The sequence below is a fragment of the Xiphophorus hellerii genome, chromosome 6, assembly GCF_003331165.1.
Source record: "Xiphophorus hellerii strain 12219 chromosome 6, Xiphophorus_hellerii-4.1, whole genome shotgun sequence".
Lineage (NCBI taxonomy): Eukaryota > Metazoa > Chordata > Actinopteri > Cyprinodontiformes > Poeciliidae > Xiphophorus > Xiphophorus hellerii.
Window position 1 is genome coordinate 689,853 of NC_045677.1, and position 22,152 is coordinate 712,004.

The following is a 22,152-nucleotide window of genomic DNA, read 5'->3' on the forward strand; positions in this document are numbered from 1 at the left end:
TCTAACAAAGAAGAAGGAACGCACCGACATCAATCTTTCCACAGTTGATCCAGTTCGATCCTCTTCAAATACTTTACCTAGAAATTTTACACTTGTTGGTGCCACCTGCAAAGATGAGCAGCAGAACAGTCACAAAATACCAAAACTGGATTTGGAAAAGAAAAAGGATGTGTTCCTGGAACACCTCAAACAAAAATATCCTCACCATGCTGCTGTCATCGTTGGACATGGAGAGAGTATAAAGGTGAGTCATATACTGTCACATTCATAATCACTGAAGCATTGTCTGCGCTGATGTTAATTTAGTAACTTACGGTGGCTTGCAAAAGTATTCATACCACTTCAACCTCTCCATATTTTGCCTTATTACAACCATAAATATAAATACATTTCTTTGGAATTTAACGTGTCAGACCAACACAAAATGGTAAACAATTGTGAATTAGAAAAAACATTATACATGATTCAAAATTTTTTTGCATATAAAAAACTGAAAAGTGTGGTGTGTAAAAGTATTCAGCTCTCTGTATACCGTATTGACATAGTTTTGCCCATTCTTCTTTGCAAAACAGCTGAAGTTAAGTCAGATTAGAAGGAGAACATTTGTGAACAGCAGGTTTCAGATCTTGATTGGGTTGAGGTCTGGACTTTGACTGGGCCATTCTAACACATGAATATGTTTTGCTTGAAACCATTCCATTGTAGCCTGTCTTTATGTTTAGGGTGGTTGTCCTGCTGGAAGGTGAAGCTCTGCCCCAGTCTCATGTCTGTTGCAGACTCCATTGTCCTGTATTTGACTCCATCCATCTTCATATCAACTCTGACCGTCTTCACCGTCCCTGCTGAAGAGAAGCAACCTCAGAGCATAATGCTGCCGCCACCATGTTTGACAGTGGGCATGGTGTGTTCAGAGTGATGCGCAGTGTTAGTTCTCCTAAAAGTGGCCTAAAAGTTGAATTTTGTTCTGGTCTGACCAAAGTTTATTCTTCCACGTTTGTTGTGTCCAGCATGACTCCTAGAAAACTGCAAACAGGACTTCTTATGGTTTTCTTCTTGCCACTCTTCCAGAAAGATCACATTTGTGCAGTGATGACTAATAGTTGTCCTGTGGGCAGATTCCTCCTCTGAGCTGTGGATCTCTGCCTTTGGTCCAGAGTCACTATGGGCCTCTTGGCTGCGTCTCTGATCAGAGCTCTCCTTGTTCAGCTGGAAGTTTAGGTGGACGGCCTTGTCTTGTTGCCGTTGTTCCACACTCTTTCTATTTCCAGATGATGGACTGAACAGAGCTCTGTGAGACGTTCAAAGCTTGGGAAATCTTTTTACAGTTTAAGTCTGCTTTTCTCCACAGCTTTCTGCTGTGTTCTTTGATTCTGTTTAGTCATTAGCAGCCATTAGAAAACCTCTGGAGCTAATTACTTGCAATCAGAGAAAAGGGCGTTGAATACTTTTATACACTGCAATTTAAGTTTTTATTTGCAAAACAATCTTTGAATCATGTTTAATTTTCTTTCTACTTCACAATTGTATACCTTGTGTTTCTGTCTCACATAAAAATTAAATGAAATATATTTATGTTTGTGGCTGTAATGTTGCAAAATACGGAAAAATTCAAAGGGTCTGAGTAGTTTTGCAAGCTATTGTCTATTATTCAGCAAAGAGTTTTTAACTTATATATATATATATATATATAAGTATATATAAATGATATCAATCAATCAAATTTTATTTGTATAGCACATTTCAGCAGCAAGGCATTTCAAAGTGTTTTACATCATTACAAACACAGAAACACAATGCAACATAGAATCAACAATCAAAACATGACATTAAGTCAAGTTCCATCAATAAATTTGTAATTGATTACGTTTCAAATACAATTCTAAACAGGTGGGTTTTTAGTCGAGTTTGCATTGATAAAAGATTTACCTGTTACACATACATATCATTTATATATCATTCATATCATTTATATATCATATAAAGCATTTATATATTATATATCATATAAAAATATATATTATTAAGAATAATTAAGAGTCTTTTGTTTCATAACTTTTTTTTAACTTGTTCTATTTGGGACCTTTCTGTGTGTTGTTCATCTTGCATCATTTTGAGTCTAAGCAGCATAGTGGGCCTCCTGACATACATTTGCAGAAGTAGCTAGATAGCTCTAGTGCATTAAAAAGGCTAAATTAAAAACTATGTTTTTAGGTGATTTTTATAAGGACAGCTAAAACTCATGATAAAGTGTCTCTCTCTGTATATATATATATATATATATACACTGCTCAAAAAAATAAAGGGAACACTCAAATAACACATCCTAGATCTGAATGAAAGAAATATTCTCATTGAATACTTTGTTCTGTACAAAGTTGAATGTGCTGACAACAAAATCACACAAAAATCATCAATGGAAATCAAATTTATTAACCAATGGAGGCCTGGATTTGGAGCCACACACAAAATTAAAGTGAAATAACACTACACGCTGATCCAACTTTAATGTAATGTCCTTAAAACAAGTCAAAATGAGGCTCAGTATTGTGTGTGGCCTCCACGTGCCTGTATGACCTCCCTACAACGCCTGGGCATGCTCCTGATGAGGTGGCGGATGGTCTCCTGAGGGATCTCCTCCCAGACCTGGACTAAAGCATCCGCCAAGTCCTGGACAGTCTGTGGTGCAACGTGACGTTGGTGGATGGAGCGAGACATGATGTCCCAGATGTGCTCAATCGGATTCAGGTCTGGGGAACGGGCTGGCCAGTCCATAGCTTCAATGCCTTCATCTTGCAGGAACTGCTGACACACTCCAGCCACATGAGGTCTAGCATTGTCCTGCATTAGGAGGAACCCAGGGCCAACCGCACCAGCATATGGTCTCACAAGGGGTCTGAGGATCTCATCTCGGTACCTAATGGCAGTCAGGCTACCTCTGGTGAGCACATGGAGGGCTGTGTGGCCCTCCAAAGAAATGCCACCCCACACCATTACTGAGCCACTGCCAAACCGGTCATGCTGAAGGATGTTGCAGGCAGCAGACCGCTCTCCACTGCGTCTCCAGACTCTGTCACGTCTGTCACATGTGCTCAGTGTGAACCTGCTTTCATCTGTGAAGAGCACAAGGCGCCAGTGGCGAATTTGCCAATCCTGGTGTTCTCTGGCAAATGCCAAGCGTCCTGCACGGTGTTGGGCTGTGAGCACAACCCCCATCTGTGGACGTCGGGCCCTCATACCATCCTCATGGAGTCGGTTTCTAACCGTTTGTGCAGACACATGCACATTTGTGGCCTGCTGGAGGTCATTTTGCAGGGCTCTGGCAGTGCTCCTCCTGTTCCTTCTTGCACAAAGGCGGAGGTAGCGGTCCTGCTGCTGGGTTGTTGCCCTCCTACGGCCTCCTCCACGTCTCCTGGTGTACTGGCCTGTCTCCTGGTAGCGCCTCCAGCCTCTGGACACTACGCTGACAGACACAGCAAACCTTCTTGCCACAGCTCGCATTGATGTGCCATCCTGGATGAGCTGCACTACCTGAGCCACTTGTGTGGGTTGTGGAGTCCGTCTCATGCTACCACGAGTGTGAAAGCACCACCAACATTCAAAACTGACCAAAACATCAGCCAGACAGCATAGGTACTGAGAAGTGGTCTGTGGTCCCAACTGCAGAACCACTCCTTTATTGAGTGTGTCTTGCTAATTGCCAATAATTTTCACCTGTTGTCTATTCCATTTGCACAACAGCAGGTGAAATTGATTGTCAATCAGTGTTGCTTCCTAAGTGGACAGTTTGATTTCACAGAAGTTTGATTTACTTGGAGTTATATTGTGTTGTTTAAGTGTTCCCTTTATTTTTTTGAGGAGTGTATATATATATATATATATATATAGTGTATATATATACTGTCCAGGAGTTGGCGGATGCTTTAGTCCAGGTCTGGGAGGAGATCCCTCAGGAGACCATCCGCCACCTCATCAGGAGCATGCCCAGGCGTTGTAGGGAGGTCATACAGGCACGTGGAGGCCACACACAATACTGAGCCTCATTTTGACTTGTTTTAAGGACATTACATTAAAGTTGGATCAGCGTGTAGTGTTATTTCACTTTAATTTTGTGTGTGGCTCCAAATCCAGGCCTCCATTGGTTAATAAATTTGATTTCCATTGATGATTTTTGTGTGATTTTGTTGTCAGCACATTCAACTTTGTACAGAACAAAGTATTCAATGAGAATATTTCTTTCATTCAGATCTAGGATGTGTTATTTGAGTGTTCCCTTTATTTTTTTGAGCAGTGTATATATATATATATATATATATATATATATATATATATATATATATATATATATATATATATACATATATATATATATACTGTATATATACTATATATGGTCTTCTTCTATATAGTCTTCTGTGGGAACCTCTCAGGACTGTATGACTCCAGCTTGCAGTGCCAAGGGGAAGGGTGGACATGTCTTCAGTTTGACTCCATGAGCAGAGGCATTTAAATGCCACTTTTCAACTGTGATTTTTGTGCAGTCTGTGTTGTGATAGTAATGAAAGAGAACTTCAGTGTGCTGACAGAGAACCTCTGATAGGAGATGTCCCAACTTGCTTAATGAGTCATTCTATAAAGTTGACAAGTTGGTCTTTATGTGCCTGTCAGACAGGTACAGCCAGCATTATTAGCTGAGGTGGAGCTGTGTGGAACAGCACTGTGGTGACAGAGAGCGGCTGAGCAGGAGAAACAGAGCTGGTCTCTGTCAGAGCTACACACACAGAACACAAGTTTCCACGCTGATCAAGAAAACAGCAAAGATGGAATTTTACCCCTCAAAATGGATTATTAGCTCTTAGAACATGCTGCTGTCCTCCTTCCCAGCAGGTTAGTACCTACATTAGTACCTTAGCAGAGTCAATGAGGATTTAATGTCTGTCTTTTATTATCATCTAAAATCTAAAAAGTAGCAACTGCAGACAGCAGCTGTTGAATGCAAAGAATTAGAAAAGGCGTGCTCTCTGTGTGTGTGTGTGTGTGCGTTCGTGTGCGGGGGTGTGTGTGTGTGCATGTGTGTGTGTGTGTACAAAGGAGGTACAGGATTTCCTTCTATGCAGACCATCGCTGTGTTTACCTGCGTGACAACAGACTGTTATGCTTAGGCAAATGTCATGCTCTCATATAAGATTTTTTCCAACTGAAGTCACTTTGCACTTCGTTCCTCAATACTGGTGTTAAGTTCTACAGTAAACTTCATTTAGAATATATATATTTTGAAAACTTAGCCTTGTATAGTTCACTGGTGTGCTCAGAAAGCCTTCCATACAAACACAGCAACCAATGATTACATGAGACATACAGTACTGTATGTTAATAGACTGAGATGATTCAGAATGACCTGGCCAACCAGTTCTAATCTGCTGTAGTAGGATGACTGCAGGAGGCAACGACATGACAGCAGATCACCTGATCAACCTGCTCATTTCCTCCAGGGCAGTTTAGGTGGAGCAAACAGAACATTGCTCACATTGCATACAACACATGAAGTCACATGAGAAACAATGATACGCAGTTGTTTTTCCTAAAAAGCCACTTTGCACAACATGATGGTGCATCGACTCAGGTGTGCTTTGATGAGGAAACAACATTATAACATGATATAAAACAAAAAAAGTAGATTTTACATAATACTACCCCTTTAACATTCAGAAGAAATGTAACTTTATGTCTATGTACACCCAATACTTCTTCAGATGAGATAGAATCGTCTAAATATGCTTAACTTGTTTCATAATAGAACTGAATCCTCGGGGGGTGAGGTGTGTTGTGATAATACCTCACAGTGACAGCCTAGGAAAGAACTGCCTAAGCAGTTTGTGTCCAGAATATGTGGGGTCTGCAGAGATTTTAGTTGCCCCTTTCCTTACTGGAGGCCTATTCAAGTTCTGGATGAAAGGTCAGCCCTCATGATTCTCTCTGCAGACCTGATCCTTTGTTGCAGTTTGGACCCATCCCGTCCTGTCCTAGGAACAGGAAGTGATCCATAGTTGACAGTGTTGTTGAGAATGGTGAGGGGAGGACGTCTACCACACCGGCCAACCAGTCAATGTACCTCCTCTGTGCATGCATATTTGTCAGTGTCTTAGATCAGAACAATGACTGCGGGGTTATCTGCAAACGTCAGGAGTTTCACAGTCATTTAAGTTCAGAGAGAAGAGGAGTGGGGAGAGAACACACCTCCCCAGCCTTGCCTGCGGCTGCCAGTCAGTCAGGAGGGTGACACTGCCACTGACAGCTATGAGCTGGTGAGCTGCTGGTGGAGGATGACTGAGCTCAAAGGATTTCATGGTTTTCCAATGCTCCGTTGTTACACTGATCCAAAGGTCTTACAGGTATGAAAACTTGCAAGCTATGTTTTGTGTTTCCCTTTCATTTCCAGACTGTGGACACATAACATATCTCTGTGGTTATGTCGTGAGGGAAATGACTTTAGAGAAAATGCAAATATACACAAATTAATGACCTTGCCAAAAGCATCGAATTCTCAAAGACCAGCACTGTCAGTGATACACAGTTATAGGGAAATATTTATAGGCTCTCAAAAGCAGGTGATGTTTTCATTCCATGACAAGGAACAGGAAATGAACAACCAGTTTCACCAAAAGAAGGCTGGAATGTCACAGAGCATAACATTCCTTTTTTCTTTTAGGGAACAGTGCCGAGTATTGTTGCTAGTTATGCATGTAGTTAACTAATAAATCCTCAAACAATGTTTGAACTCCTGTTGTTGCTGATTTATATTTAAAAGGCAAACTTCATGATTAGGAAACTGAAATCTTTAAATACATCATAAAATGTTCAACCCCTAATATAACTATGAGGGGTCGTTTAGGACAAAAACTATGTTTTGTCTCTCACACACTACTAAAGACTCATACACACACACAAAATACTAAAATTGCGCATATACACAACTAAAATATCACACACACACACGCCCACACAAAGCATACAGACATACTATTCTGAATGATAGGTCTAAAATGTATGGGGGCGTGTGTGTGGGTGTGTGTGTGTGTGTTGGTGAAGTAACACGAGGCTGAATGAATGGGGATGAGTCTTGTATTTGTCTGCGTGAGAGACTCATTTTTTGTATGTGTGAAAGTTGTCACAGAAGAGGCGGGGCATAATTTGGAGCTCAGATCGCGCATGCGTTGATATCATAGTGAAGTTAGCTTCTACTTGAATATTGGTGCTCCACGGTGTAAGCGGCGTTTAATTCAAGGTTGATCCGATTTATGAACTCTAAATTCGGCCAGCCGTTCTCCACCTCTCCCTCCTCAAGCACTCGGAGGTTCACTTACTTAGAGTGAATCAAAAAATGACATCTATTTTTCTCAATCAGGTCAGGTATTTATTCTAATTTGATTGAGCTAAATCTAATCTTCTGCCTAAACTGATTACATTTTTGTGACATTATCAGTCACAAAAACGTTAATATTAATATTTTTCACCCCAAAAAAAGGTCTTAGGACAAAAAAATGTTTTCTAAGAGAGTGTATTAAATAAATGTTACAAACTTGGATTTCTGTAAATTGAATAAAAAACACTAATAAGGGTAAGTGCATGTGAATTGAACATTACTTCTTCATTGTGTAAAATTCTCTGTCTCTTTTCTGTCCTGATGGAATCTCTCCACCTGCTCATCATTCATTGATCCAGATTCTCAGGAAACCGATCCACGTGTGAGAACAACTCATGCATTTTGATGCTTATGTTGCTCCATAGTTCAGAAAGTTAACCTGATTGAGCAAAACCAATGTGATTTTTGGATTTGGTGTAATTATTGATATCAACTGATATGAAAGGCTTATATTGTGATACATTCTTCAGACTTATAGCCCAAACTGCTTTTTCTGTTACTTTTCTCTCATACTGTATGACCTCAGTGCTTTCTGCTTTTTTTTCAATCCAGGCGAGGAAACTCCTATCTTCTAAAAGCCTCGACTGTTCATTTGTGGAGAGTTTGGTGAAAGAACAGGAGCCTTGGGTTTTAGAGACCATGTCTGACGGAGAGCTTCCCTCTACATCAGTCACCTTCACACGAGGCTGTAAAGCCAGAGCAAGTCTACCAGCACGTTCCAGCTGTCAAACAAGAGACAAGCTACCAGGTAGATAGAAACAAACACGCACTCAACTGCACATTAAGGCAACACATATCATTAATAGAGGTGACAGCAGTTGATGTTCCTGAACATGGTGTTCATTTTCTCCCACTGAGCTTGTGCTTCTTCACACTGTCATACAGGATAGAAAACAGTGACATTTCAAACTCCTTAAAAGGTTTATGAAATGATTGTACGTTTTCCTTTTGTAGTACAGAACATCTTGAAGGAAGGAAGAATTGCTTTTATACATTAAAAAGCAGAAAAGAAAGCCTGACATTTTCTGCATTTTGACCTGTTTTCCACCACTGGGGAACCTGATACCTGCTGTGAGCTGCATGGGTCAAGGTTTCTATAACATGTTTTTGCTGAATGTCTCTTCAAGTTGAAAGGACTGCTAAGCTTTGCAGACCTACAACAAGGATTCAGTTGCATATCAATTATGATACAGTCAGATACCACTGATTACAGAATGCCAGTTGATAAAAAGTTGAAGAAAGCAGCAGATTGCATCAAGTCTTTATTTTGATGCATTCACTCATCCTGAGCCAGCATGCTGTGGAGGAATCACTCTCTTAATGGGAAAAAAAACAAGTTTAGGATGAGTCAACCTGGCCCAGAATAAGTGACCTAGATAAACCTTTGCCACCATACGGTAGAGTAACATATGTATTACTAAATTAGAAGGAGATGGAGGGAGGTTTTTATCCTGCATTTGATGAAATGTATTTTGAAGCTAAAATCACATTTTCAATTTTTTTCTGTTTATTTGTATATAGTTTATTCTTCTCTACACTAGGGTTTACAAGCCAATACTTCTGCTGTGACAGTTCTGTTAAGTTCTGCCTGTGTGTGTCAGGTGTGCTTTTCCTGCAGTATGAGGGGGAGACAAAGCAGGTCATGATTTCAACTGAAGTCAGCAGCCATGACACCCTGCAGGCTCTGTTTGTCACTGCCTTTCCCCATCAGCTCACCATGAAGATGCTGCAGCCTCCAAACATGGCCATCTGCATCAAGGACACCAAGCGTAACATGTACTATGACCTGGAGGACCTCAGGTGAGGGGCTGTTGAAGCAGACTTATAGTATATCTAAAAAAAATATTGGAAACACACGTCTTACCTGAACTAAGAGAAAAAGACTCGGACTGTTGCTCAGTAATCCAAAGTTCTCTTTTCAAATAAGTTTACATTTCCTGTGGAAATCAAGGTCATTGGGTCTGGAGGAAGAGTGGAGAGGTACGGAGCCCTCTGAGGGACATGAGGAATGTTTTTTCTTTTGCATTCCCTTGCAGTAATGTATTGATCTGTTCATGTGACATAACTAAATGCTATAAGCCTTTCTTACGGTGGCCATCATACTTTCTGCCTTAATATAAGGTTTTCGTAAGGTTTTTCCATGTATGTTAATATATTGTTGTGAAATATCTGAAGTTTTATATCTTTTTCTTGAAATACACCACACACCTATGATATAAATGGAAACTTTCCATAAGAAGGAAAGAAATAAAAACTACATCCAAACTATTTGGACTATTTCTGAGTTGTTGATTGTGTCTCTATTGTGTTGGTCTGAATGGTTTAAAGGTTTGTTTAAACCATTCATTAAACTATGCAGTTCAATCTCAACCTTACACAAACAGACGTAAACATGCAGTGAATAAATTGATTTTCAATCAGTTTGTTTGGACCAAAGAGTTAAGAATAAACACGTTTTCACTTTAAATGTGTATATATTTGAAATTTTAATTAACATTTGTGACTGTGTACAAAATAGACCAGCAAATATTGCAGTAAGCATATTGCAAGGGAACGCAAAACTTATTGCAAGGGAACGCAAAAGAAAAATGTTTCCCCATGTCTCCTACAGAGTTCCATAGAGAGGAACTCCAGAGTGAAGTTTCCAGTCAGTGATGGTTTGTCATCTGCTGGTTCTGGTCCACTGGGTTTTCTGAAGTCCGCAGTCGATGTAGAATCTACCAGGACATTCTAGAGCACTTTATGCTTCCCTCTGAATGCAGATGCCGATTTTATTTTCCAGCAAAACTTGGCACCAGCCCACACTGCTAGCACTAGCATTACCAGGGTTTTCGACCTCCCCCCTGAAGTCCCGAAAGAGGGTCAAAAGACCCTGAGTCCAGGGTCTTTTGACCCTGGACTCAGGGCCCTGGCCTTATTTACCTTACTGTAAATAAGGCCAGTGGTGGCCTTATTTACAGAACAAAAGCGCCTGTTCACACCTGCTTATAGGATGCTAGCTAAAATCCTTCAGGTCAGTCGACCCGTCTCTGGGCTCCAAAGGTAGAAATGTTAAATGACCCTTCTCTGGTAATGCTAGTCTAGAGGTACCAGAAGCTGCTTCAGTGATTCTGGTGTTCCTGCTCTTCATTGACCAGCAAACTGGCCTGACCACTTTAACCCCACAGACAATCTGTGGGGTGCAAAAAGAGCCATAACCAAGTACTGAGTGCAGAGAAATGAACAGATTTTTCAGCAGCCTGATATTTGTGTTCAAATTACACATTTTTGTTGATCATATGGAAGATTTTAATTTTCTGACAAACGTGAGGTTTCCAATATCTGTAAGCCATATTCATCAATGTTACAAGAAATTAAAACTTGAAATATTTAATAAGTGAGTTTCACTTTTTCAAATGAGTGAAAACACATTAAACTTTTTTTGAAATATTCTAATGTTTTGAGGTGCACCTGTACTATGCATTAACACAAATCTACATCTGTCTGTCTGAAAAGAGAAAACACCAAATTATTTTGTTCAAAAGTTTTTAAAGTTTTGCATCTATTTACTTCATTCACTTCTGACCCCCCTTGCTCTTGCTTCCAGAGACATAACACCAAATTCCTGTCTGAAAGCGTATCATAAAGACCCTGTCCATGTGTTCTGCCCCTCTGCCAGACCTGCCAACTCTGAAGGAATGGTAAGTCAAAGAATAAAATTCCTGAAGAAATCTAGAAGGAGTCTGCAGCCTGGTGTGTGCTTTTTGGATCAGAGCAAAGGTTCTGCCCAGTGGAATTCTCTGCCTCAATTAATTGTTGTGACCGGCTACAAATATTTATTTTTTATTTCTCCATAGTGTTAACTTTCAACTTCTGTAATCTTTTAGTAGATTTGGTTGATATGGCATAATATCAGATACTTTATTTAATTTCTTTTGTTTGCTGAGGGGGAACATTGTACATTAATAAATGTCATTTGTGTATCTTCAACAACACAAATGTAAATTCAGCCGTCTTCAGTAAAATGAATAAAATCATTTGATAGCAATGATTTTAGCTGATTAACATTTCAAGGACTTAATTACTTTATGAAGAAGCTCATGATGAAGTGACTTCTTACTACACTGAAAAAGAAATTAGTTCAGCCAACTTAATCGAATTGCTTCAACTGGTAGCAAGCAATTAAATTAAGTTTATCCAACCTAATTTATTAAGCTTAACCAACTCAAGTTATTTCTATCCAACTAAATTTACCAATTTTTCAACTTTTTGAGTTAATTAACTGATTAGGACATAAAGCAATATTTACCTTTACCTAATATTTACCTTTTTCATGGTATTCAAATTTTCTGAGCGATTTTGGATTTCTCCCATTATTATTTCACTTTTCTGAAATGAGTGGCAAAAAATATTGAACTTTTTTTCTGATATTTGATTTCTGTTAGATGTACTTGTTGTACCCTATTTTAATTTGCTCTCTCACTCAAAGACTGAGAAGCTGAGCAGCTCTTTCCTGAAAAATCTGGTGGGACTTTATTTCACCTCATGTTGCAGAGATATGTGAGGAAAGACAGATTCAACCAGAGCAAACAGCAAACTGTAGTCCAGTTCCCTGTGTGCCGAGTAGCACCAAATATGTCACCTTGCTATGAGTAATAATTCTTCTCAGGTTTAAAATGACAAGAAATGATTTCTTCCTCTCTGAGTGTCAGAACATTCCTCTGTAGATCTGAAATCCCTACAGAATAAGAGACACTTAAAAACAGACATGCCATGCTATTAGCTTCCCATTCAAATTATGTTTTACTTCTCAGTTGCTACACCAGCTTAATCATTACAATGCTATTCTCATGCACACATCTTTCACTGACTTGTGTGGAATGTACAGTAAATTATTTGCCTAGTCATTGCCTTCTTTTGCAATTCTGCTTGAAAAAAATTCTCGCGTACAGTACAGTCTGGGCTTTCTCCCATCTACTTGGATTCCTTCTACGGGGTCATTTTTCTGCTATAATCCAAGAGCGCACATTTTCAGTCTGAAAACAGGATTCCATGTCTTTTGTTCTCAAAACTCGTAATGCTTGTACTCAAAACATCTCCTCAGACTTAGTCTCTGCTCTCTGTTCTGCTTTCTTCGGTTGCCTGGAGTGAAAAAACATTCTGTGTGACTTATTTGCCTGTATAAGATAAAAGTAGATAAATAGTCAGTAATATCATAGAATCAGTTGATGCTGGCATTAACTACGAAGCTGTTTTAAGTGTTAACACAAACTACCTAAAAATCTTTCCATACATGATCTGAACACACTGATCCTGTGTAGTGAGGGGGGCTGGTGGTGCCCATCTCCAGCAGTCATCAGATGAGAGGCGGAGTTCACCCTGGACAGGTCACCAGTCCATCACAGGGCACTGAAAGCTAACAATGAATAAAATGTATGAGAGACAAATGGTAGATTAACAAGGGGAATAAATTCTGTCCAATTATTTTTAAATGAAATCATGTTTATTAAGCAGTTAATGTTGGAAACACACCAGTTTTTACTGTTGATAGAAATGTGACCAGCTGCTCAGTGTAAAAAAAATAAAAATCCTTCCACCATGAAGACGATGTCTTTAGATTTTATAATTCCTGATCCCTGGTTTCCTCTTTCATCTTAATTTGCTTAAACAGCAAAAATATGTTGAAGATAAAAACAACAATGAACGAGTTATAACAACAGCCTCACAATATCAAAGTCTCTTTGGGATACTGAGCTTAATTAAAACCAGTTTAGGAAGAAAACTATATTAAGTCGCAACAAACAGAACCTCCATGAAGTTATAACATGAAGCTGAATGATTGTTAAAGTAATAATAATGAAAGTCACAATAAAATTGGTAAAATAACTATTTCTAAAACCAACGTAAGTTTGTTTTTATCTGTACTGTACTGTTTATCATTTTAATCAAACTTACCACCAGCTAGAAACATGTTAGCAGCCTTCGTCTCTTCGGTTCCTTTCGTGACCCACATTTCATTTCCATCTGGTTCTTGTCCTGTTGTGTTTCTGTCTAACTTGGACTAGGACGTCACCAGCTTCAATTTACCAAAACCACTAACTATTATCAAGGCCCTCTCTACTTTTAAAGCTGTGCTGGTTCTGTTGGACCTCAGTGCAGCTTTTGACACTGTTGACCATGACATTTTACTGAATCGACTGGAGAGTTAGGTCGGACTCTCCGGTCCAGTGCTTAACTGGTTCGAGTCTTATATAAAGAACAGGGATTTCTTTGTTTCAACAGGAAACTTCTCATTGAAGAGGTCAGAGGTCACATGTGGGGTACCCCAAAGTTCAATCCTAGGACGCCTCTTATTCAATATTTATATGCTCCCTAAAACCAGCGATCAGGCCGAAACCTGGGAGTAGTGATGGACTCTGTTTTGAAGCATGAACACATTATTCCCTTTGTTAAATAACATTACAATAAGTTCCACTTTAAGGAGTGTTAATTTTTTTAATTCTTTGCAATTTTAGTAAAATACTAAAAAATTAAGGCACCTAAAAAGGCATACTTCCTTAGCCTAAAGTGTACACTGAGATGTAAGTTAAAAGATACTGAAATTTTCATATACTTAATAGTGTTGTGATCTGGGTTTTTCTGGGTTTATTTCTGAGTTTCCTGTGTCCTTGAGTCTCTTCGTTGTCCTGTCTCCCCTTGATTACTCCCAGGTGTTTCTCGTTCTCTGATTACCTCCTGTGTATTTAGTCTCACCTGTGTCGGGTCCTTGTCGTTACTCGTCTCATTGTGGCGTCTGTCTATGTGTGCTTCAGTCCGTCGTTCCAGTTGCTACCTGAGTTGAGCCCTGGCTTCCGCTCATCAGTGCTGCCTGGTGTTATTTGGACTGTTTATTTTCTGGATTACTTATCATTAAATCCATCATTTGCACGTCAATCTGGGTCTCAGCGTCTGCCTCACCTCCTCACCACACCACTTCATGACAAATAGTTTACTTTTAAAGTAAGCTTTAAGTGAATTTTACAAAAAAAATCTATTTTGAGCATATATTTTAAAATATACACAAAATATCTTTAAAAACATATTGTTTCATTGGTACACTTGAGCAAATACATATTTTGTTCACTTAAAGTATACTTTTATTTAATATATTCCTTTAAAGTGTATTATGGTACAATTATATTTAAGTGTTTAAAGTTATAAAGTCAAAATGGATACAAGCATGATGTTAGTTTACTTTGTATATATTTATATGCCATTAATGGTGGAAAAGTATATGTAGGATAATCCAGGAGGTTTGTTGTACTATATGTAGTACACTTAATATTTAATATACTTAAGATGTACTTATGCAAATGTAAGTATGCTTGAAATTTACTAAAGTATTTTTTTTCACTAGGGAACAGTCTGGTTTTTACCAGGCTAGCAAATTCTTAGTCATGTTGAAAGGTTTTTCTGGTCCAGGAATGATGTTAGGAAACATGTAGGATAATCCATGAGGTTTACAGTACTTTAATGTACCTCTTTAATGTTATTATTATGTTATTGTATGGTATGTGTGTTTGGTTTCCATCATACCTCCAGCAATTTTCTATACAGTAAACTAAGCAATTCTGTGATTAGGTGTGAATGTATGAATTATAAATTGTAAAGTGCTGTTTTGAACTTTGATAATATCTGAAAGATTATGTTTCTAATCTAGATTTACTATTTGCAGCCTTTTATCCTTGATCAGTGTGAGGGATTTACCCCCCTCAACAGGTGTTGTTGTTTTTTGTGCTTCCTGTATTGTTGCTTTATTTAACATTTTGTTTTGATCATCCTCTCTTTCCTTTGAGGTCATGTGTTGCCATGGAGGCGCACCCATGAGCAGTGATGCCTAGGACCTGGTGTTTCCAATTTACCTTACTGGGAAGGTCCATTGTTTGAGAAGGAGGAGAGATGTTTGTTTTATTTTTTGTTTGGTTCCAGTTTATTTTTGTTTTTGTTAAATTGTTAGTTGTAATTCTGTGAATATTTGTTTAGGAATATTGTTTAGCACAAATGTTTGTTCTTTCGTTTACCTGGAAATGTAATTGTTGTCTCCGCCCCTTAATTAGTCCTGGCCATGCTTTAAAAGCCAGGTGGTTTGAATCAGAGGGGTGGCTCCCTCTTGTTTGGAATGTTTGTCAGTTTGAAAATGGTAGTGTAATGTGCAAAGAACTGATAAAGAAAAGATTTAGAGCTCTATAATGGCTGGACTTTGTTTGATTTTGGATCGCAAACCAACAATCAGATTATAATCGTAAATTGATCCAACAGAACTGTTGCCTGTGTGAGAAGTGCACCAGGTATGCTAGTTAATATTATTTTAAAAATCAAAAAACAAAATATCTGCAACAGACTGGCGACCTGTCCAGGGTGTGCCCCGCCTCTAGCCCGGAATGTCAGCTGGCACCAGAACCCCTCCTGACCCCTCTGAGGGACAAGGGTGTACAGAAAATGGATGGATGGAAAAAACAAAATATATTTATTCAAACGATGTTTTCTAATAGTCCTCAGTAATATCAGATATATATCTATGCCATTCTCTTAAGGATCATTTTACTTTTTTTCTAATTGAAAATGTGGTGAAAACTGAAAAAAGAGGCACTGGATACCACACTGAAAATATTAAAACCAATTTTTTGATGAAAAAGGAAGCCTAGTAATGTAAACAAGAGTTACAAACAAAATAGGCAATAAAAAACATTTTGAGTACTTTTATTTGTGTTGATTTTAAGCCTGGGATCAAAACCGACCTCAAACACCATGAATAGTATTAGAAAGCTAACACTACAGGAAGGCTAAGCATGTGCTCATCATCCTCAGTTAGAGGCTGACTTGGATTTGTTAGTTAGAGGTGACTGAGGATTTGCATGTGGAGTAAAAGCTAATGAGATTTGTCAAGGGTAATTAAGTTTGGAAGGAAAATTTGTAGTCATAGAGATTATGCCATTAGTGGTGGAACAGTAGCTTGATGGACAGCCTCCTCTCCTGTAGCTGGTCAGGACGTTCCACTGCAGGCTGCCTTTTCACACACCTGAGAGCCTGTCCTGACACTTTGGCTCTGTGTATAGAAATCAATGCACTATGTCATAGTGCTGCACTTCAGTGTTTATAGAAACGCAAGGCATGAACTGCTGTACGTCACTAGAAAGTGAAAACTGAGTGCACTTAATATTAAACACAGATAAGTATGTACTATTTTAATGATTTATAATGATATTTTGTGTCTTATCTTTTAGTTGATTTTGCAGCAGTTTAAGCCTGTTGAGCAACAGATATATATTTGAAAAGTTTTATTTTATGGCTCATATGGGATCAGGCCTGATCTCTAGTTTCCAGCTGTAATAACTAAAGCTGTGTGTTGACTCTAGTTCGTTTTGCTTTAGCTCCACGGATAATAACTTCAGTTTTGTTATTATCCGTGCAGAAAGGTGTAACAGTTCTAAGTATCTGCTTGTGTTTAAATGGGCCAACTGTTAACATTGTTAAACAGAGATGGATATCATCCGTATGGTTATAATAACTACATTAAGTTATTATCTGAGCTAGCAGAAACTTGTAGATATTAAGTAAGAGGGCTGCTAATCATACGGACTGCTAGAAAGCACATCATTACTTTTTATTAGTATTTTTCACTGTTTTCATGAAAACATGTTGACTCTTGAAGTTTTTACCATATTACCTTCATAGCTTTCCTAAACACACATGGACAAACATAACAAGTATTTGTGTTTGTCCCTTCATATGGGTACTACCCTTTCATCTGTGCAATTCTAAAATGTCTTTTGTGACGTACCGAGATTTTAAGTCTTCTGAAGCTCTTTGTTTGGAAAAACAAAAATGAATCTCATTGTTTGCTAATTTGAAACTTTTCTCTCTGTAGAACAGATATCAGTCTCTGGGTGTATAAGGATGTAATAGTGGTTCAGGTCAGGGGTCAGCAACAACTTTTAATGTCAACATACAATTTATATCATTGATTAAAATTCTGCTTATCATTCATTATCTGATTTTTTTTCACCTTGTAATTGGACAGTAACACATAGGAGAATTTGGTTTGCCTTCATATGATTATTACTGGTCTCAGTTCTGAATATTATTATTATTTGCTGATTTATTTCATTGTTTTTCAGCAGATATCTAAGGAGGTGTTGTACGGAAGTCACAGTCCGATCCACAGCAAGCATTCATCCGGCCGCAACACCCTGCACAGTTTGCAGGGATCAATGTCCCCTCCGATGGTCCGCTCCATGCCCTCCTCTCCTTCCAGACTGGCTTATGGTGGAGGTGACTTCCTCGGAAAAAAAGGAATGGCAGACCCAGGCAGTACCACAGTACCACATGAATGTCAGCCTGGGCGAGTGCGGTCCCGCACCGTGTTCTCCAGCAGTAGTGCCATACTGGAGAGAAGAGATGTAAAGCCTGGTGAGAAGCTGGTGGGGTTTTTATTTCAGGATTATTGTAATGAGCCACCAGGGTGTGAAAGAGTTCTGAGGCTTGGCAAAAATAATGAACCAGACGCCTGCAACATTCAAGATAAACTAATAAAAGTATTTATTTAAAACTGTGGACAATATACAGTAAACAAACAAAATATATATGCATATAATGAATATAATCAAATATGTGCCTTTATGACATAAGATTGTTGAGGATCCAAAATGCAGGAAGTTACTAAAATGATTGAACTGAATCACTGAATGAAGTGATTGAAAAAATATTAATATTTAAGAAGAAGAAAGTATGCCATAGAAGTGCCATACTGTAGAACATTTAAAGGTAAGAAAGAAACAAGAACTTTTGTAAATATTATATGAATAAATAAACTGACCAGCAGCCCAAAACCAGCTAGAAGCCTACAGAGGTGTTACTCCTTCAATCTATTTTGAATAATCTTGGTATGATTTGCATTTGCAGCATCACTTAGCTTCTGTTGTCTTTGACAGTAACGCACTCTCCATCAGGTTTTACTAAAAAATCTGCAATTCAAGTTTGTTGAACTGGAGCTCTGGTGTGTGAAACTCAAATTGAACCTTTTCTCTTTTTCAGTTCTTTCAGTCACATGACAATGGTGTGAATTTAAAATCCAAAGTGGTTGTCACATTAAAAGCAAAGCCTTTAAAAACAACAAACTCGACAGTTTAAATCTAAATGAAAGGGTGGGACTACAAAGGCAACAAAATAGGCAAGTACAGGTTAATACTTAATAGAGTAATAAAGGTGGACTAATCAACAGTTGGTTACTCATCTAAACATGGAGACAATGTGTGATAGGGCAGCACTGAACAGAAATAATGGAGACGATTGAGAAAACCAAGACTCCGCAACAAAATGAAAGAAAATATTGAAAAGCCCAAAGATAACAATGAGCAGAAATTGAAATCAAATCAGGGAATCATTGACTGTCTTGGTTTGTGCCTATTTTCCAGTAACAGCCAAAATGATTTCTTAGACAGAAAAAAAGGTCTGGTGCAGTTTAACTCAGTTTGAAAGTAGAGTTGTAAACCTCTTCATCATATTTCTAATAGGAAAATATTACCACCTGAAAATTAATAAATGCTTATGAACATTTTTTCTGTTATTAGAACATTGTGGGGGTTTTTTCTCTATGAATTTAAATTGTAGCAATTCTAGTGAGAATATGTTGCAAGGATCTTTAGGTAGAAATTTATACCTGCATGATTTCTAAAAGCTGAACTTTGTGCTTGTAATTATTACATAAAGCTCAGATCTGCGTTTCTTTCTGCCTTAAAAACGTTTTCATGGGCCTCTGTGTGTTTATGTGTGTGTGTTAGAGGGAGACATGAGTAAAAGCACAGCCTTGGTGCTGCGTGGAGATGGAGGATCACATTACCCTGAGTACTACCGTTCAGCCTCAGTGGAAGTAGGAAGAGGTCACCACAGTGTTTCCTCCTATTGTAGCAGTCCTCCCATGCTCACTGGAGGAAAAGTGGAGGTAGGGGTGCTTGGGATCCCTGGTGGGCTGCAACAGTACCGAGCCTCCATCAAACCCCTGATGGTCCATGGGGAAAGCATTCAAAACCATGGCAACTCTCTTCGCAGGTAAACTGACTTCCTTAACCATCACTTTAAACAGCTACATTGAAGCAGATGCGAAGCACATGCTGACTCTTTTAAAAAGTACATGTGCATACACCGTCCTGATTAACCCTCCTCTCATCAACTGAATTATATTAGAGGAGTTTTCCCAGTTTTCAGTCTCTCAGTAGTATGTTCAAGGTTAACAATATTTTGCAGACTTCATTTTCAGAAAAACTTCATACATATACAGTGGCTTGCAAAAATATTCATACTTCTTGAACTTTTTCTTATTTTGTCACATTACAACCATAAATATTTCATTGGAATTTTATGTGAGAGACCAACAAAAAGTGGCCTACAATTGTGAAATAGAAAGAAAATTATATTTGACTCAAAACATGTTTTACAAATAAAAACTGAAAAGTGTGGTGTGCAAAAGTATTTACCCCCCTTTTCTCTGAATGCAACCAGTTTCCTTCAGAAGTTTCCTAATGTCTGCTAATGACTGAACAGAGTCCACCTGTGTGTAATCTAATCTCAGTAGAAATCCAGCTGCTCTGTGACGCCTCAGAGGTTCAGAGAATATTGGGGAGCAAACAGGATCACAAAGTCCAAGGAACACAGCAGACAGGTCAGGGAGAAAGCTGTGGAGAAGTTTAAAGCAGACTTAGGCTGTAAAAAGATTTCCTAGGTTGAACAGAGGAGAGCTCTGATCAGAGATGCAGCCAAGAGGCCCATGGTGACTCTGGACCAAAGGCAGAGATCCACAGCTCAGAGGAGGAATCTGTCCACAGGACAACTATTAGTCATCACTGCACAAATGTGATCTTTCTGGAAGAGCGGCAAGAAGAAAACCATAAGAAGTCCAGTTATCCATCTAATCTGACTGAACTTGAGCTGTTTTGCAAAGAAGAATTGGCAAAAATTTCTGTCACAGATGAGCAAAGCTGGTAGAGACAAACCCTGAAGACTAGCAGCTGGAATTGCAGCAAAAGGTGGTTCCATAAAGTATTGACTCAGGGGGCTGAATATTTTTACACACCACACTTTTAAGTTTTTATTTGTAAAAAATGTTTTGAGTGTATAAATGGAAGTAGACGTAGAAAAGATGTTGACAATTGATTACCACTTTGTTTTGGTCTGTTACATTCAATTCTAAAGAAATGTATTTATGTTTGTGATTGGAAAGTGATAAAATATGGAAAATTCCAAAGGATATGAATACTTTTGCAAGCCACTGTATAATACATACATTATACACACATGCACACATTCTTTACATTGATGATGCAATGTAGAGAACGAAATTAGCTAAGCAGACATTTTGAAAATGCCCTCTTAATCTTCACAGTACTTGTACTTCACTGGCAGAGAAGGTTTAACCTTAATTATACCCAGTAAACCTTTGGGAGTTTCTAGTTTTCATAGTTAACATTGCTATGAACCTGAAAATGACTTCTATGGGAACATTTCAGATGCAAGAGAAAAGAAACACATGAAATTAATTAGCTGGATCTGTTAGAATTCCAGCTGGGGACTGTCCACTCTCTGGACATGAGGACAATGTTTGCACTGTGTATGAATCAATGTAATATTTACTTCTTTGACTGTTTGTTGTCCTGTTCTATCAGGCAGAAGAACAGGAAGTATGGAGACGGTCAGATTCATCCACTCGGAATCAAAAGTCCTCCGCCGTCCCCTCACAAAGGGAATGAAGTCAGGATGTTTAATGGACAGGTGATTGGAGGTACAAGCCAAGTATCTCCACAGAGTTTGTCACCTATTCACCGCTCCCTAGAACGCAACAGTAGTGGGCTCACAGTGGATGTAATAAACAGAAGAGGCTCATCATCCTCTACCTCATCAGTATTTCTTGACAGTCCTCTGGGTCAACCTGAAACTCTTTATCCGGCTCATATTACTGCTTGTAATGTCCAAAGGTGAGCCTGTACCTAATGTTATCATATTCATATACAGAGTCTGAGCTGTCACCTCACTGCATTAGTTTGCATTAGTCTGTATAGATGAAGCCTTTAAGGCATTTTAACTGAGGTTTGAATTCAGGGTTTTCAACCAGCAGCTATCACAGGACATATGCACAAACACTAACAACCCCTCTTTTTTTAAACAGTACTATATTTCTTAAAGTTACAATAATGACTTAAATCACTCATGTTACACTCAGTAAAATACCATTGACTACCAACAATTAATTAAACACATCAGATGATTTCCTAAATGGTTGGCAAAACTGAAAGAGGGAAGGCAGGAGTCGACCTGGTGGCTGGAGGCAGTTAAAGCAAGTATTGGTCCCAGGCAGTGAAGAGAAGAAAGAGATCACTGGATCTGCAAAACCAGACAGCTGAAGCCTAAGAGTAAGGGAGGAGTCAAAGGGCATCACTTCATTGCTCAGTGGGAGCAAAATCCAAAGAGAGGTGTGAACATAGACCATTTTCTTGTGTCCATGTTGAAGACAGTCCTTCAATAAATGTCCAAGTTTCATATTAAAGCAAGCAGTCAGCTACAGGGCAGAGAGACACGTAGCTATACATTCTTGCTCTCTCAGACACAGTATGTGCAATTTAAATGGATTAATTCATTTTGAGGTAATTTACCACATATAGATATCTTTGAACTGTGAGAGGAGGCCACATTGTCCAGGGAAGGAATGTATGAGTGAATGAATG

At 38.7% G+C, this 22,152-nt stretch overlaps 1 protein-coding gene across 7 annotated transcripts in view; it reads left to right on the forward strand.

Annotated features, from left to right (window-relative positions):
* The first annotated feature begins 4,682 nt into the window (after positions 1 to 4,682).
* LOC116721426 (sickle tail protein homolog) overlaps positions 4,683 to 22,152 on the forward strand; it is a 47,621-nt gene continuing 30,151 nt past the window's right edge. For 5 of the 7 annotated variants that reach the window (XM_032565129.1, XM_032565134.1, XM_032565131.1 and 2 more), the window contains exons 1-7: positions 6,306 to 6,389; positions 7,973 to 8,168; positions 9,022 to 9,220; positions 11,007 to 11,100; positions 17,557 to 17,848; positions 19,219 to 19,486; positions 21,097 to 21,405. In XM_032565129.1, the coding sequence (XP_032421020.1) occupies positions 6,321 to 6,389; positions 7,973 to 8,168; positions 9,022 to 9,220; positions 11,007 to 11,100; positions 17,557 to 17,848; positions 19,219 to 19,486; positions 21,097 to 21,405 (1,427 nt within the window). In that variant the 5' untranslated portion in view covers positions 6,306 to 6,320. Of the gene's footprint in view, positions 4,885 to 6,305; positions 6,390 to 7,972; positions 8,169 to 9,021; positions 9,221 to 11,006; positions 11,101 to 17,556; positions 17,849 to 19,218; positions 19,487 to 21,096; positions 21,406 to 22,152 lie in introns of those variants that run through there. The other 2 variants (XM_032565133.1, XM_032565127.1) reach the window with 2 other exon arrangements.